We start from the raw sequence: 18,569 nt of genomic DNA, 5'->3' as shown, positions 1-18,569 counted from the left end.
ATAACATGCCCACATGCTGAACAACCATCTGGCCTCCCATAATTCTAATGGAGTCCATGGGCTCAATCAGCACTGTGGCGGGAGCGTAAACCAACTCTGCGTCCTGCTTTCCTGGCTGAAGTGGGATGAAGGGTGCGAATTAAACAGGAATTCACGATCACTTGAATAAAACTAGTTTTCTCACAGTTCCGGGTGATGGACGTGTAGAGTGAGAGAGTGGATGTCTAGAGTTGTCCATTGTCCCTCCGTGGATGAGATACGTTCCACCACTACTCGAGATGATCTGACTTCCTCCTACCTCCATTGCAATGCCAACGGTTCCCACCATACTGTGGGTTGGCACCACAGTGGGTGAGGACACCACCGTGGTCACTTGGACTGCATTTCCTGGCGACTCAAAGTATGAGGCTCCAGGATTCTGTGCATAGAGTTGTGTTTCCGGGTAGGAGTATGCTGCACGTCTAGAAAATAACAGAAAACAAGCAGAATTTAAAAAACCTAGCATGAGGAAAGGAGCAGAAGAGGAGTCATGGGTCTGGGATAGGTGCTCAATCAGTAGTATTACTGGAAAGCAATGAATTATATTTTACTGTACTTGCCCATTGGGAGACATATAAAACAAAAATATATCACATTCTTTGAGGGTTGGAAGGGATATGTCTTTTATAGCCCTTCAGACACAACATGCACTGTATGTAGTGATGTCTAAAACACTGATATTGATACCTTATTGGGTGTCAAATCAAGTTATAGGTTCTTGACTTAGATATTGTCTCAATTACAGTGGTGCGGGTCAATCCCACAACAGTCTGAGCATTTTACGTTCAGGGATATGCCTGTCCGGCCCATAGATAACTACAATAGTGCAACTCAGCGGTAGCAATGAACTCGTCTCGACATTCGAACTGGATACTATTGCTTACACATGTACTTCTTCAATCTCTCTCTTTCAGGCTGGCAGAGCTTTCCCGCACTGCTTTCTGTTTAAAAAAAAAAATCTGACCACCTATGCAGCTCCCTGTGTTTCTATTGCTTTATTTCCCTCACTTCACAGATGGAGAGCAAAGACTGCCAAATGCCCTGACAATAGAATGGCTATCGGGGAGTTATCAATTACCAACAGAAACTAGCAAACTGTTTGTTGTTTAGTCTATTGGAGGGCACCGCAACTTAGACCGGGGGCATGGAGCTGCCACTGCAACTTACATCAGGCACATACAGCTCTGCATTTTCCAAAATGCTGCTGTACTTTATGGATTAAATAGTTTTGTTTCACATTTACTTGATATAAATGGAAAAGTGAATCTCAAGTCCTCTGCCCCATCCCAAAAAGAATCTACTGCCTGTGTTAAAGACACGAATCCACATTACCATAGGCTCTGCTTCTTCAGCTAAGTCTGCCATTGACTCCCATCTCGGGCCCCCAGTGTGCTGTTTCACACCCCCACCCCCTTCCTCCCTATCCTCACATGTGCCATCTATCCATCTCTTCCAACCCGATCCACACATTCTGCATCGTATCCCAATTTAGTGTTAATTCACATTCAATAATGGGCTGGGAGCTCACATGAAATCAGAAGGGATGAGATTGAATGAATGAATGGGATCCTTCTCAGCAGAGTGCTAGTGACCGTGATCCATTAACTTGGGCCAGGCGAGCTCAGGGGTGGGTGGACTGGATACCACAAATTGAACGGGGTGGATATTTACACATGTCCTGTCACAAGATGCTGCCAGTCTGGATATGCACAATGATTTCCCATTAAAAAGAACTGAGAAAAGCAGCAGCCTTAAAGTGAACATCTATTTATAAAATTTAAGCTTGCTGGCTCAAAGTTGTGAACATGATTCAAGGAACAACCAGTGTTACTAACAGGATACACACAAAAATGGAAGCACCATGAACACATACTCAAACCATCAGTACATGGTCTCAGCTTCTAAAGATTAGTTGGGACACTTAAGAGCATATCATAGAAATCAAGAGACCATTTTAATTCTTTATTTGCCTCTGGTGAGATCACATCTGGAGTATTGCATGCCGTTTTGGTCTCCCTTGTAGGAAATGTGGATTTTTAATATCTTTTTGTATTTGAATTTTACGCAGTTGCTTATATGCTATCTATAAGCTTTTGAGAAATAGAGAGTTAATTTTAAATGTGTGCCTTACTGAAAAGAAAATGCTGCCCATACAGTTTGAGACAACTGGAATCGCATTATGACGTGGACTAATAACATGAAGAGAATAGATATCGAAAACTATGTAACAAGTTGTGATCAAAATGCAACAGAAAAGTAGGATGAGTCTTGCAGGAAGTCTATGAACTGATGGACCTCAAGGTTACAATGGACAGTTTATACGCCAAAACATTGTTTTGAGCATGTGATCATCATCAATGTATAAACGGAAGCATTGACAAACGAAACAGCAGGACCAATCAAAACAGCAATATGTATGCATGAACCAACCAGTCACGGCTTAGGAGGAGCAACTGACAACAATGAATAAAGGACCAGACCGAGAGCGGTCCAGCGCACAGAAATTGAAGATGACAAAGGGAAAGACAAGAGCAGAGAAGTCACAAGCCGACTGTGCCATAACAGCCAGTGGAGAGTTAAGGCACTTGGATGAGGATATCAACTGCCTTGGATTTGTTAAATATGTGAACGAACATACGAATTAGGAGTAGGCAACTTGACCCCTCAAGCCTGCTCTGCCATTCAATATTATGGTTGATCTGATTGTAAGCTCAACTCCCATATTCCCACCTACCCCTGATAACCTTTCACCCCCTTGCTTATCAAGAATCTTTCTACCTCTGCCTTAAAACTATTTCAAGCCTCTGCTTCCACTGCCTTTTGAGGCAGAGTTTTCCAAAGACTCACGACCCTGAGAGAAAAAAAATTCTCTTCATCTCGGTCTTAAATGGACGACCCCTAGTTCTAGATTCTCCCACAAGGGAAAACATCCTTTCCACATCCACCCTGTCAAGACTCCTCAGAATCCTATATGTTTGAATCAAGTCACCTCTTACTCTTCTAAACTCCAGCAGATACAAACCTAGCCTGTCCAACCTTTCCTCATGAGACAACCCACCCACTTGTTAGTCTAGTAAACCTTCTCCGAACTGCTTCCAACGCATTTACATCCTTCCTTAAATAAGGAGACCAATACTGTACACAGTACTCCAGATGCAATCCCAACAATGCCCTGTATAACTGAAGCATTGCCTCCCTACTTTTGTATTCAATTCCCCTCACAATAAACAATAATATTCTATTAGCTTTCCTAATTACTTGCTGAACCTGCGTACTATCCTTTTGCAATTCATGCACTAGGACACTCAGATCCCTCTGCATCTCAGAGCTCTGCAATCCCTCACCATTTAGATAACATGCTTTTTTTTATTCTTCCTGCCAAAATGGACAATTTCACTTTTTCCCACATTATACTCCTTTTGCCAGATCTTTGCCCATTCACTTGACTTAATAAATCATCCTGATATCACAAGATTAGGTGTCTCCTTGACGGAATTCTTATTGTCTAGTTCAAGAAAAAATTATAAGTAAGCTTCTAAATCTTACAATTGGTGACCCAGATGGGACCGGACCAGGACTTGGAATATTTGGTGCTAGTGATTTGGGACCTCGGTAATGTTGGCCAGCCATCATCCACACCAGGGAAGATAAGCCTCGGGGTTGTGAGATCAGCAGAACTCGCCAGTCAGTTAAAGGCTAGTGAAAAGATGTCAGGGAAGAATAATAGCATTCTGTCGACATACATAGAAAAATTAGATAGTGTCAGACTTTGTTGACAGAATATTTAACAAAGGAGAGAGAGCTCCCTTCAACGAAGTAGGTGCGTTCATTCAAGAGACAGTGGCCAACAAAAAGTTGAAAGCAGAAAAGGCAAGAGACCTACTTTCCTACGGCGTGTTTCATTACGCCAATACATGTGACACTTGCACACAACAAAAGCAGATAGTTCAGGAGATTAAGTGATTAGAAAAACAAGTCCAAAGTTTAGAGATAGACAAGCAGCAAAACACAGCAACGTTGCAGCAACAAAGCTTTACTTGCTTACAAATTAATTCACTAATGGTTAAATGTGAGGAGGAAGAATTGAATACTTGTACTTGGTAGAATGTGAAATTTAACCAGCATTACTGAGAAGCAGACCACTCTCAGTGTGAATTGAAAATTTCCGAATTAAAAGGGAAGTTGGGTAGGCAGCAAGTGTTGGTGTTTGTCGTTACGAAATGAGGCAAGCTTCTCAGAATGGAAGGATGATCCAGATGCTTGCGTGTCTGATGAATAGATCACCCATTATTTAAAAACCGAAATACATTTTAAATTAAAGATACTGGTATAGTGTATTATTTTTGTTTAAAAGTTAGTTTTCCAACTGTGAAAAGGCACAGAACAGTTTGTTTTGTCAGAGATAAGCTTCAGAAGTTGTCTGGCAGAAATCCAATTTGAAGTTTCAAAACAATTTGCTTTAAAATTGCTATTGCTTTTTTTGTAGTTTAAATTAAGGACATGTCTTACTGACTCTCTTTTTCCCCCACATGAGGTTAAGCAGCCAACATCTGAAATTGAAAATTGGTTTAAGGGTTGAGGGGGTGGGGGGGTGGAAAAGAGGATAAATAAAGGAGATATGGCAAAGATTCATCCCCTTTTCTACTGTTGAAGGGCTGCAAGGTTTTGCTGGAAGAATGTTGAAGGTTTTATTTAACTGAACTTTTTCTTTACTTTAATTAGTTATTTGGCAAGGCACCTGAAGAAAGAACAAGACAAATGATGCAATTAATTTTCTTTTCAACAAAGCACATGCTATTCTGTTGTGTTTAGTTAATAAGTATTGGTCTGACTCCAGTTTAAATTATTAAGGTTAACTAACCTGTTAAGCTGGGAAAACTGGAATTTCATTTGTGGCCACAATGAACTTCCAAGGGGGAAGGAGGGGGGAGGTCTAAAATTCTGGATATAAGGCTTGCTCATATTACATTGGCAGTTTAGAATTTTAAATGTTTATTGGTGTGAATTGGAATTTTGGATATTTGAGATGATTCTGTTCATTTATTCATCTCAGTTATACCAAAAAAATGCTTGGATTAAAAACCTCATACAAAAAGATGTTAAAAACTTAGAAAACAATTGGAGTTTTATCTAAAATAATGCCTTCCCTAAAAGGGCAACTTTTCCTTTGAAGTTAATAATGTTAATGATCTTTGTTGTTTTCAATCCTTAAGGATAAATTTGGGCAAAGTTGAAGAAAAGATACCAAAAATAACTGGAAAAAAAAGATCAAAATGGAGTTTGGTTTGGAGTCTGTGCTCAGCAAAGGATTCAGTTTTATCTCCTTATGCCCCCACCTCAAAGAATTTAGCGCTCGGCATGACGTTGAGCTCTTCGTCCGTCGCCTTTGCCTCCAGGCTCACTTTGACCAGGAGTCCTCCCCTGACCAGCAGACCCATTCACCCACCTCCAGCATTCTCCCTCCACCTAGACCCCTCCCTTTGGCCTCTAACCCACTCTTGATCTTTTCACTGAAAACTGTCAGCGAGACAGTGGCTGTCTCAATTTCTCTGCCCCCTTCACTCACCCCAACCTGTCCCCCACTGAACTTTCTGCACTCCGTTCTCTCAGGTCTAACCCTGACATTTACGTCAAACCTGCAGACAAGGTTGGTGCTGTTGTTGTCTGGCGCACCAACCTCGACCTTGCAGAGGCTCAGCGCCAACTCTCAGACACTTCTTCCTACTTCCCCCTGGACCATGGACCCTACCACCGAACATCAAACTACTATCCAGAGAACTGTCACTGACCTCATCTCCTCCGGAAATATTCCCTCTACAGTTTCCAACCTCATAGACCTGCAACCCTAGACAGCCCGCTTCCATCTCCTTCCTAAAATCCACAAAGAGGACAATCCTGGCATACCCACTGTTTCAGCCTGTTCGTGCTCCACTGAACTTATTTCTTCTTATCTTGCCTCAATCTTTTCTCCACTGGTCCAGTCTCTTCCCACCTACATCCGTAACTGTTCTGACACCCTGCCTCATTTTGACAATTTCCAGTTTTCTGGCCCTAACCGCCTCCTCTTCACTATGGAAGTCCAATCTCTCTGCACTTCCACCCCCCACCAGGGCAGTTTGAGGGCTCTCCACTTCTTCCCTGAACAGAGGTCCAACCAATCCCCATCCTCCACCACCCTCCTCTGCCTGACACATTGAACAACTTGTCCTCACATTGAACAACTTGTCCTCACATTGAACAACTTGTCCTCACATTGAACAACTTGTCCTCACATTGAACAACTTGTCCTCACATTGAACAACTTGTCCTCACATTGAACAACTTGTCCTCACATTGAACAACTTGTCCTCACATTGAACAACTTGTCCTCACATTGAACAACTTGTCCTCACATTGAACAACTTGTCCTCACATTGAACAACTTGTCCTCACATTGAACAACTTGTCCTCACATTGAACAACTTGTCCTCACATTGAACAACTTGTCCTCACATTGAACAACTTGTCCTCACATTGAACAACTTGTCCATCAACTCCACTCACTTCCTTCAAGTAAAAGGTGTTGCTATGAGTACCTGCACGGGTCAGAGTTATGCCAGTCTTTCTGTGGGATATGTCAAACATTCCTTGTTCCAGTCCTACTCAGGCCCCCTCCCCCTACTCTTTTTCCAGTACATTTATGACTGTATCGGTGCAGGTTCCTGCTCCTGCCCCGACCTGGAAAACTTGATCTATTTTGCTTCCAATTTCCACCCTTCTCTCTCCTTTACATGGTCCATCTCCGACACTTCCCTTCCTCAACTTCTCTGTCTCCATCTCTGGGGATAGATAGGCTGTCTACTAATATTCATTACAAGCCCAACTCCCACAGTTACCTCGACTTCACTTCTTCACACCCTGCCTCCTGTAAAGACTCCATTCCATTCTCCCAGTTTCTCCGTCTCCGACGCATCTGCTCTGATGATGCAACCTTCCATGACAGCGCTTCTGATAAGTCTTCCTTTTTCCTCAACCGAGGATTATCCCCCCCACTGTGGTTGACAGGGCCCTCAACTGTGTCCGACAGGGCCCTCAACTGTGTCCGGCCCATTTCCCGCACCTCTACCCTCACCCCTTCCTCGCAGAATCGTGACAGGGTTCCCCTTGTCCTCACTTTCCACCCTGCCAGCCTCCATATCCAAAGGATCATACTCCGCCATTTCCAGCATGCCACTAGCAAACAGATCTTCCCCCTCCTCGTCAGCATTCCAAAGGGATTGTTCCCTCTGCGACACCCTGGTCCACTCCTCCGTTACCCACAACACCTTGTCCCCCTTCCCACGGCACCTTCCCCTGCAATCGCAGGAGGTGTAACACCTGCACTTTTACCTCCTCTCTCCTCACCTCCAAGGCCCCAAACACTCTTAGGTGAAGCAGCGATTTACTTGTACTTCTTTCAATGTAGTATACTGTATTCGCTGCTCATAATGTGGTCTCCTCTACATTGGGGAGACCAGACGCAGATTGGGCGACTGCTTTGCGGAACACCTCCACTCAGTCCGAAAGAATGACTCGGAGCTTCCTGTTGCTGGCCATTTCAACACTCCCCACTGCTCCCATGCCCACATATCTGTCCTGGGCTTGTTGCAGTGTTCCAGTGAACATCAACGCAAGCTCGAGGAACAGCATCGTATTTACCGATTAGGCACGCGACAGCCTGCCGGACTGAACATAGAGTTCAATAATTTCAGAGCATGACAGGCACCTCTTTTTGTTTTTTTTTCATTTGTTCATTATAGTTTGTTTCATTTTTTTTACCATATGCCTACCCACAATTTTTTTTTCATGTTTGTGCTTTGGGCCAGGGCTGTTCATTTTTTCTGTCAATTAACACCCTCTCTGCACGAACACTTTGTCTTTCACCACAACATGAACCTACCTTTGCTCCATGACCTTCTGGTCAGTTATTTTCTGTGACCCTCTGTCCTATCAACACCTTGCCTTTTGTTATCTCTTGCCCTACTCCTGCTTTATTTGCTTAAATCCTAGTACATTTAGAACATTTGCCAGTTCTGATGAAGGATCACTGACTTGAAATGTCAACTCTGCTTCTCTCTCCACAAATGCTGCCAGACCTGCTGAGTATTTCCAGCATTTCTTGTTTTTATTTCAGATTTTCAGCATCTGCAGTATTTTGCTTTAATATTATATTGGTTTGGAGTCTGGTTCTTTTACGATCGGGAAAGTTCTTTTAAAAAGGGTTATGTAAAGTGAAGCAATTGCATGCATTTGAAAGCGTTTTGCTCTGCCCACTTGAAAACAAGCACAGAAGGTGACCCTTTCTGCTGAAAGCTGTTTTTCGTTTTAATACACTACACAATTTTTATATTGCTAAGTGTAAACTTATATATTGGGAATTCTGAAATTTTAACTTTCTAACTTGGCAGATAGGTTTGGACAAATTGGGCATAACCAATTGGATTGTTTTTTTTTTTAAATAGGTTACAAGGTCTATAAGCAAGAACATGATTTAGACTAAAAGCTTTGTCTTTTCAAAGAATTGTTATTTGTTATCTTCCCAGAAAAGTGCTCGACAAGGGGAGATATTGAAGCCACCTCGAAACATTAAACCATCAAGCCAGGGCATAATTATTTTTAAGATTTGAATATGTAAAATAAATTGATATGAAGAGCTATTTCAAACATTCAAAGGGAAAATTTACCTGCATTCAAGGCAATAATCAAATTTTCATTCAATAAAAAAAAAACTGATGGAAAAGCAGTGTAGGTGGTTCGTGTATCAATGTCATGCAGGCCCCCAGCTGCCAAGAATGAGGCACATATATTTCGCCACATGGACATTAAATTTTAAAATTGTTGCTGGGAAGAAAAGGCGGCCTATTACAAGGGGTTGCCAAGCCCCTGACTAGAAAGACATGTGCATTGTAACAGACAGTGCTTGGAAGGGACAAACGGCCACTCCCTGCTCCAATTTAATCCACAACACACGTTTGATTACTAGACATTGAAGGTTGAGAAGCTAGCATTCCAGGTTAACTGCTAAGATGGTCGAATACACAAACAGACGATATCAGACCAGTTTAGTCACATGTCTAACTGTCTGTTGGAGTTTTTTGAATTTGAACTTGCTACAGAGTTTTAACACTCAAAGCTGTTTGCTCCTAGACTGGAAAAGACCTCTCTCCTGTCATCTCGTTTTCACCAGCTTCGGAATCCACTGAAGACATACGAACCCTGAGAGAGAAAGGTCTCCTACAATGAACAAAGTTTAAGAATAATACTGGGCCCCAGCGAAAAGCAAGATCGCCCTACAATCGAGGACTGCAGCGAGCTCTAAGCACAGTAACAAAAACCCCTCTTCAGAGATTGCCTCTAACCTCACCACTATTTTTATTCTGCTCTTTTCTGTCTCTATTTGCATGTGCATATCGTGTATGCATGCTAGCACAGGGCATGGCACGTATCCGTAAGCGTTAACCGAATTAAAGTTTAAGTTTTAATAAATTTCGCTTTTCTTCTTTAAACCTAAGAAAGCCTGTTTGTGCTGATTTCTTTGCCTTATAATTGGAAAGTGTTGAAGAAGGATGCACCAAGGGGGAGCTCAAAACACTGTTTAATAACAAAACCCTGTTACAATAAGACCAGTTGAAGGCTGAGAAAGACCCCGAAACACCTTTCCCACCTGGTCGTAACAATCAAAATAAACAGAAGGTTCTTTTTGGTGAGAAAAAAATTGAACAGACAAAACCTGTCAGCCCAACACTTATTTGAATTTGAGATAATTGCGACATGATAAAACATCAGCAGCAAGACAAACAAGATGTATTAATACCCGGAGTCAAAGTGCAATGTTTGATTTCTGTTTCAAAGGTATTATGAGAATATTGTACTGCACAGTGAAGACCCTCCAGCGCTCATTAATGAAAAAGAATGGTAACTCATGGGGTGTGTAAAACTGAATGAGAGCAATTGATTGATGATAATAGCGCAACGACGGTAGCAGGTCAGAAGACTGGACAGAATATAACAGCAAAGAATGATACAGATTGATAAGGAAGGTAAAATTAGAGTACGAGAGAAAGCTAGCTAGAAATAAAGACAGATAGTAAGACTTTCTATAGATAGTTAATAAAGGAAAGAGATAACAAAGTGAGCATTGGTTTCATAAAAAGTGAGTCTGGGTAATTAATAATGGATAACAAGGAGATGGCAGATGAATTGAACAGATATTTTGCATCGGTCTTCACTATTGAGGATACAAATAACATCCCAGTATCAGCTGTAAGTCAGGAAATGGAAGGGAGGGATGAACTCAAGAAAATTACAATCACCAGGGAAGTGGTACTGAACAAACTGTTGGAGCTGCGGGCTGACAAGTCCCCGGGTCCTGATGGACTTCATCCTAAGGTCTTAAAAGAAGTGGCTAGTGAGATAGTTAATGCGTCAGTTTTAATTTTCTAAAATTCCCTAGATTCAGGGAAGGTTCCATTAGATTGGAAAATAGCAACTATTTTATTCAAAAAGGGAGGGAGACAGAAAGCAGGAAACTACAGGCCAGTAAGCTTAACATCGGTCATTGAGAAAATGTCAGAAGCTATTATTAAAGACATTTTAGCAGGGCATTTAGAAAAATTCAAGGTAATCAGGCAGAGTCAACATGGTTTTGTGAAAGGGAAATCATGTTTAACCCATTTATTGGAGTTCTTTGAGGGAGTTACATGTGCTGTGGATAAAGGGGAACCACTGGATGTATTCTGCTTAGATTTCCAGAAGGCATTTGATAAGGTGCCACATCAAAGGTTATTGCAGAAAACAAAAGCTCATGGTGTAGGGGCTAACATATTGGCATGGATAGAAGATTGGCTAGCTAACAGGAAACAGTAGGCATAAATGGGTCATTTTCTGATTGGCAAGATGTAACGAGTGGTGTGCCACAAGGATCTGTGCTGGGGCCTCAACTTTTTACAATTAATATAAATGACTTAGATGAAGGGACCAAAGGTATGGTTACTAAATTTGCTAATGACACAAAGATAGGTAGGAAAGTAACTTATGAAGTTACACAAGGAGGCTACAAAGGGATAGAGATAAGTTAAGTGAGTGGGCAAAAACCTGTCAAATGGAGTATCATCTGGGAAAGTGGGAAATTGTCCACTTTGGCAGGAAGAATAAAAAAGCATATTATCGAAATGGTGAGAGCCGAGAGAGAGGAATCTGGGTGTCCTAGTGCATGAATCGCAAAAGGTTAGTATGCAGGTATAGCACGTAATTAGGAAACCTAATAGAAAGTTATAGTTTGTGAGGGGAATTGAATACAAAAGTAGGGACGGTATGCTTCAGCTACACAGGGCATTGGTGAGACCACATCCGGAGTACTATGTACAGTGCTGGTCTCCTTATTGAAGGAAGGATGTAAATGAGTTGGAGGCAGTACAGGGAAGACTTACTAGACTGATACCTGGAATGGGCAGGTTATCTTATGAGGAAAGATTGAACAGGCTAGGCTTGCATCCACTGGAATTTAGAAGAGTAAGAGGCGACTTGATTGAAACATACAAGATCCTGAGGGGTCTTGACAGGTGGATGTGGAAAGGATGTTTCCTCTTGTGGGAGAATCTAGAACTAGGGGTCACTATTTAAAAATGAGTCACCCATTTAAGACAAATGAGGAGAAATTTTTTCTCAGAGGGTCGTGAGTCTTTGGAATTCTCTTCCTCAAAAGGCAGTGGAAGCAGAGTCTTTGAGTATTTTTAAAGGAGAGGAAGATAGATTCTTGATTAGCAAGGGGGTGGAAGGTTATCAGGGGTAAGTGGAAATGTGGTGTAATCAGCTCAGCCATGAACTTATTGAATGGCAGAGCAGGCTCGAAGGGCCACGTGGCTTACTTCTGCTCCTAATTTGCATGTTTGAATAATATATAGAGACAGGAAAAATCATACCCCACCAAATGAGAATTGCAAAAATCACCCTGGCTGTAATACAATGGAACATACCAATCTGGTAGTCATGAACATTTTAGTACGAGTTACAGAAGTTTTTTTAAAATTCATTCATGGGATGTGGGCATCGCTGGTAAGGCCAGCATTTATTGCCCATCCCTCATTGCCCTTGAGAAGGTGGTGGTGAGCTGCCTTCTTGAACCCCTGCAGTCCATGTGAGGTAGGTATACCCACAGTGCTGTTAGGAAGGGAGTTCCAGGATTTTGACCCAGCAACAGTGAAGGAATGGAGATATAGTTCCAAGTCAGGATGGTGTGTGACTTGGAGGGGAACTTGCAGGTGGTGGTGTTATCATGTATTTGCTGCTCTTGTCCTTCTAGTTGGTAGAGGTCGCGGGTTTGGAAGGTGCTGTCTAAGGAGCCTTGGTGCATTGCTGCAGTGCATCTTGTAGATGTACACACTGCTGCCACTGTGCGTCGGTGGTGGAGGGAGTGAATGTTTGTAGATGGGGTGCCAATCAAGCGGGCTGCTTTGTCCTGGATGGTGTCGAGCTTCTTGTGTTGTTGGAGCTGCACCCATCCAGGCAAATGGAGAGTATTCCATCACACTCCTGACTTGTGCCTTGGAGATGGTGGACAGGCTTTGGGGAATCAGGTGGTGAGTTACTCGCTGCAGGATTTCTAACCTCTGACCTGCGCTTATAGCCACAGTATTGATATGGCTACTCCAGTTCAGTTTCTGGTCAATAGTAACCCCTAGGATGTTGATAGTAGGGGATTCAGTGATCGTAATGCCACTGAATGGCAAGGGGAGATGGTTAGATTCTCTCTTATTGGAGAGAATCATTGCCTGGCACTTGTGTGGCGCGAATGTTACTTGCCACTTGTCAGCCCAAGCCTGGATGTTGTCCAGGTCTCACTGCATTTCTACACAGACTGCTTTAGTATCTGAGGAGTCACAAATGGTGCTGAACATTGTGAAATAATCAGCGAACATCTCCACTACTGACCTTATGATTGAAGGAAGATCATTGTTGAAACAGCTGAAGATGGCTGGGCCTAGGACACGACCCTGAGGAACTCCTGCAGTGATGTCCTGGAGCTCAGATGATTGACCTCCAACAACTACAACCATCTTCCTTTGTGCTAGTTAACTCCAACCAGTGGAGAGTTTTCCACCCCCCCCGATTCCCAGTGACCAGTTTTGCTAAGGCTCTGTAATGCTATACTCGGTCAAATGCTGACTTGATTTCAAGGGCAGTCACTCTCACCCTACTTTACAGTTAGTTAAGAATTGTTAAGGACTGTAATTCTAAATCTCCAAGCTGTCTCTTGGAGATCTTTGTATCCCTGCCTAAGAAATTTTAAAGAAAACCACATTTGATAGTCTGGCCACTACCCGAGACGTTGGGGCCACGCACAGGGGGATAAGCAAAGATCTCAGACAAACACCAACCCCCTCGATCTTTTGATAAGATCACTTGAAAGTCCAAGAATGGCTTGTATTGGATGGAACATGTAGCATGATATTGGGATACCGGTGTGAGTGTATAGATGTGATTTGTCATATGAAACAACTAATGTGGAAATGCATTATGAATCTGCACTGAAGGACGGGTCTTGGACCTGCTCAGCTTGACAACAGGACAAAATGAAATGGTTAATGTGGCCAGTAGAGTGAAACCGTTTTTTAAAAACTCCATCAAGGCATTGATACATATTTCACAGAGAAACTGAATTTAAAATAATCAGGATAGAATCAAACACAGTATTTACATTCAGAGGGAGCAGAATTGAAGTAAAAGGGATACAGAATTTGGACAAATTCTCAGGACAATTGAGATTAGGAATATTTAGTAAGAACTATTCACAAGTTGAATAGAGGTAAAAAGAGAGAGCAGTAGAATCTATTAAGTGCATGCATGATCTGGTATTTTAATGTTATTGAGTGAGGTGATCTGTAGGTGGGGAATGCCGATCACATTTTTCAGGAAAAACTTTCACCTGAAAATCATGGGAATAAGGCACAAATTGTATATTTCTGACCAACAATCCTCAGAGATAGTGGAAAGGGGAAATAGGATATTGAAAACAATGCTTAAAAACTATGCACAGATTACTCCACTCAATGGACCAACATGCTGCCTATGTGTCTCATGACCATACCGTCCACTCCCCACAAGATGACAGGAATCTCAGCCGATCAGGCGATGATTGGAAGGCTTATAAGAATTTCGGGACATCTCACCCTCACTGGCACAGACCCCATGACCATGGGACCCTGGAACAAGATGTTCGTGTATTCTATACATACCACCCAACCATCTTGATCTGTCGAGATTACACTTAGAATAGCCAGAGTGTCAAGTGTTGTTCCGAAAGAGGAGGAATTTATATGTGTCGATGCAATGTCAGAAGCCTTGGGAAGGCAGCTTGCAGGTTCATTTTAGGAATCACCAAACTGTGATGAGTGTACAGAAGTGGGGAGAAGAGAATAGTCACACATACCTATACATGGGAATCTACTGTGTCACCACAAACACATTGGAAATGAAACATGGAATGACATGGCGCCCCCTCACAGAACCCACGTTCTGTTTCAAACCCACTGAGATCATGCGGATAGGAAGTAGTGTTTTGTTTCCTGTACCGGTCCACAATATCACCAAATTAAGAATGAACCTTGGGATGCAAGTAGAAGCACTAAAAGCAGCTGCTCAGTTTGGACACCCCATTCCACCTTTGTCTCTAAACTTGAAACCTATAATAAAAAAAAACGACACGCGAGAAACATCGAATTAAGATGAGGCAAGACAATGAACGAAAGGAAGAAGTGATTAAAAGATTGGGAGCAAGTCACTAGTGGGAGATCACGTGTAATGTAGCGCCTTGGGTGACGATGTTGTTCCTGATTCTTTCGCTTGTGCAAGTAATATTGATTGTGCTTGTTATTTTTGATTTGCTACATCTGAAATATGTTACCAAAAGGCTTGCCAACTGAGGCTAAATGCTTAATGCTATTAGGAGAAACTTGATTAATTGGGAAGAATCAATGCTATGTTGCATTTCATCCTCAAGGTGGGGACTTGTAGGGAATGTGGACTTTTTATTTTCTTTTTGCATTACTAATTTTATGTACATTCACATATGCTTTCTAAAAGCTTTTGGTAAATTAATTAATTTTAGATGTGTGCCTTACTGAAAAGAAATGCTGCCTGTACAGTTTTGAGTCAACCGGAATTGCATTGTGACGTGGACTGATAATATGAAGAGATAAAGGGAAAGAACAAATATCAAAAACTGTAACAAGTCATGATCAAAATGTGACAGAAGTAGGTTGAGTCTCGCCGGAAATGTATGAACTAATGGATCTCAAGGTTATAATGGACTGTTTGTGCACCAAGTACACATTGATGATAATCACGTGCAAAACAATGTATAAATGGAAGCAGAGACAAACGAAATGGCAGGACCAAATAAAACAGTGATAAGTATGAACCAAGCAATCAGTGCACAAGAGGAGCCACTGGCTACAATGAACAAAGGTACAGACCAGAGAGATTCGACGCACAGATTAGAAGATGGGAAAGGGAGAGACAAGAGAAGGGTAGTCACGAGCCCACTGTGCCACTAGAGCCGCTGGAGAGTAAAGGCCACCTGGACTGCCTTGGTGTTAAGTATTGCTTTTTGCCTTAATAAATCATCTTGATATCACATCAGGTGTCTCCTTGTCCGAATTCTTATTTTCTAGTCCAAGAACAAATTATAAGGTTGTAAATCTTACACCCAGTTTTTGAAAGATATTCATATATTGGCGTGAGTACAGATAACATACATACGAACATCCAAATTAGGAGAAGTAGGCCATTCCGCTCGAGCCTGCTCCGCCATTCAATATCATGCAACCATAGAAACATTACTGCACAGAAGGAGGCCAGTCAGTCGTGTCCGTACCAGCTGAAAAAGCTATCCGCCCAATCTAATCCCAACTTCCAGCACCTGGTCCATAGGCTTGCTGGTTACAGCACTTCAGGTGCATGTCCAGGTACCTTTTAAAAGAATTGATGGTTTCTGCCTCCACCACCGATCCGGACAGTGAATTCCAGACACCCACCACCCTCTGGGTGAAAAAGTTTTTCCTCCTGTCCCCTCTAAATCCTTCTACCAATCACCTTAAATCTGTGCCCCCTGGTAATTGATCTCTCCGCTAGGGAAACAGATCCTTCCTGTCTACTCTATCTAGGCCCCATATAATTTTGTACATCTCAATTAAGTCACCCCTCAGCCTCCTCTGTTCAAAAGAAAACAACCCTAGCCTATCAAATCTTTCCTCATAGCTGCAACTTTCAAGCCCTGGCAACAGTCTTGTAAATCTCCTTTGTGTACTCTACAAAGCAATTATGTCCTTTCTGTAATGTGAACAGAACTGTATGCAATACTCCAACTGCAGCCTAACCAGCATTTTACACAATTCCAGCATTACATCCCTGCTTTTGTATTCTATACCTCGGCCAATAAAGGAAAGCACTCCATATGCCTTCTTCACCACTTTATCTACCTGTCCTAACACCTTCAGGGACCTGTGGACATGCACTCCAAGGTCTCTCACTTCTTCTGCCCCTCTCAATATCCTCCCGTTTATTGCATACTCCCTCGCTTTATTTGCCCTCCCCAAATGCATTATCTCACACTTATCTGGATTGATTTCCATTTGCTACTTTTCTGCCCACTCAACCAAACCATTGATATCTTTCTGGAGTCTACGGTTATCCTTTTCACCATCAACTACACGGCCAATTTTTCTGTCAGCAACAAATTTCCCAATCATACCCCCCACATTTAAGTCCAAATCATTAACATACCACAAACAGCAAGGGACCCAACACTGAGCCCTGTGAAACGCCACTGGAAACAGTTTTCCATTCACCAAAACCATCCATCGACTACCACCCTTTGTTTCCTGTCCCCGAGCCGATTCTGGATCCAACCTGCCACATTCCCCTGTATCCCATGGGCTTTCATTTTACTGACCAGTCTGCCATGTGGGATCTTGACAAATGTCTTACTGAAATCCATGTAGACCACATCCACTGCACTACTCTCATCAATCCTTCTTGCTACTTCCTCAAAAAACTCAATTAAGTCAGTAAGACATGAACTTCCCCTAACAAATCCATGCTGACTGTCCCTGATTAATCCATGCCTTTCTAAGTGGCAGTTTATCCTGTCGCTCAGAATAGATTCTAACAATTTATCCACCACCGATGTCAGACTGACCGGCCTATAATTATTTGGCCTATCCCTCGCACACTTTTTCAATAGTACAACGTTCATAGACCTCCACTCGTCTGGTACCTCACCTGTATCTAGTGAGGATTTGAAAAGATCCTCAGCGCACCCGCTATTTCCTCCCATCTTCCTTTAACAACCTGGGATGGAATCCATCCGGCCCTGGCAATTTATCCACTTTCAAGGATGTCACACCCTCTAGTACTATCTCTCTCATTATGCTCATCGTATCTAATATTTCACACTCCTCTTTAACTACAATGTCTACATCAATCCTCTCCTTTAAGACAGAGATAAAAAGCTCATTAAGAACCCAGCCCACATCTCTGCATCCACGTGCAAGTTCCCTTGTACATCTGATAGGCTCTACCCTTTCCTTAGTTATCCTCTTGCCCTTAATGAACTGATGAAACATTTTTGGGTTTTCCTTGATCTTACATGCCAATAATTTTTCATATCCTCTCTTTGCTTTTCTAATTTCCTTTTTTACTTTGCCCTTGCACTTTCTATACTCCTCTAGGATTTCTAAAATATTAAGATTTTTGTGATCATCATAAGCTTTCTTTTTCTGCTTTAACTTACCCTGTAATCTATTAGCTAACCCGGGGGCTCTAGATTTGGCAGTACCACCCTTTACCTCTGTGGGGACATGCCTACACTGTGCCTGTAGTATCTCGCTTTTGAATGCCTCCCACTGGTTTGCCACTGATTTTCCTTCAAGTAGCTGTATCCAGTCCACTTTCACCAGGTCACCTCTCAGTTTCTTAAAATTTGCCTTCCCCCAATTTAGAACATTTACTCCTGTTTTATCTTTGTCCTTTTCCATGATTATGCTAAAACTTACTGTATTATGGTCGCTATCTCCAAAATGGTCACCCACTGTTACTTTCTCCACTTGCCCACCTCTGTGCCCTTCACACTGTTTGCATCCCAATTGATATTGGGGTAGTTGAAATCCTCAACTATTATTGCCCTAATCATCAGTAAAGTGATGGAAGGTGTCATCAAGCGGCACTTGCTTAGTAATAACCTGCTCAGTGATGCTCAGTTTGGGTTCCGCCAGGGCCACTCAGCTCCTGACCTCATTACAGCCTTGGTTCAAACATGGACAAAAGAGCTGAACTCAAGAGGTGAGGTGAGAGTGACTGCCCTTGACATCAAGGCAGCATTTGATCGAGTATGGCATCAAGGAACCCTAGCAAAACTGAGGTCAATGGGAATCAGGGGGAAAACCCTCCGCTGGCTGGAGTCATACCTAGCGCAAAGGAAGATGGTTCTGGTTGGTGGAGCTCCAGGACATCAC

General features: G+C 42.4%; 1 protein-coding gene across 5 annotated transcripts in view; it reads right to left on the bottom strand.

Annotated features, from left to right (window-relative positions):
* Positions 1-18,569, bottom strand: part of LOC137351813 (DNA-binding protein RFX2-like) — a 149,316-nt gene that overhangs the window by 62,033 nt on the left and 68,714 nt on the right. For all 5 annotated transcript variants that reach the window (XM_068016671.1, XM_068016668.1, XM_068016669.1 and 2 more), the window contains one exon: positions 185-461. In XM_068016671.1, coding sequence (XP_067872772.1) covers positions 185-461 — 277 coding nt within the window. The remainder of the gene's footprint in view (positions 1-184; positions 462-18,569) is intronic.

The sequence above is a fragment of the Heterodontus francisci genome, chromosome 36, assembly GCF_036365525.1.
Source record: "Heterodontus francisci isolate sHetFra1 chromosome 36, sHetFra1.hap1, whole genome shotgun sequence".
NCBI lineage: Eukaryota > Metazoa > Chordata > Chondrichthyes > Heterodontiformes > Heterodontidae > Heterodontus > Heterodontus francisci.
The sequence above is the reverse complement of the archived record's forward strand: the minus strand, read 5'-3'. Positions and strand labels throughout refer to the sequence as shown.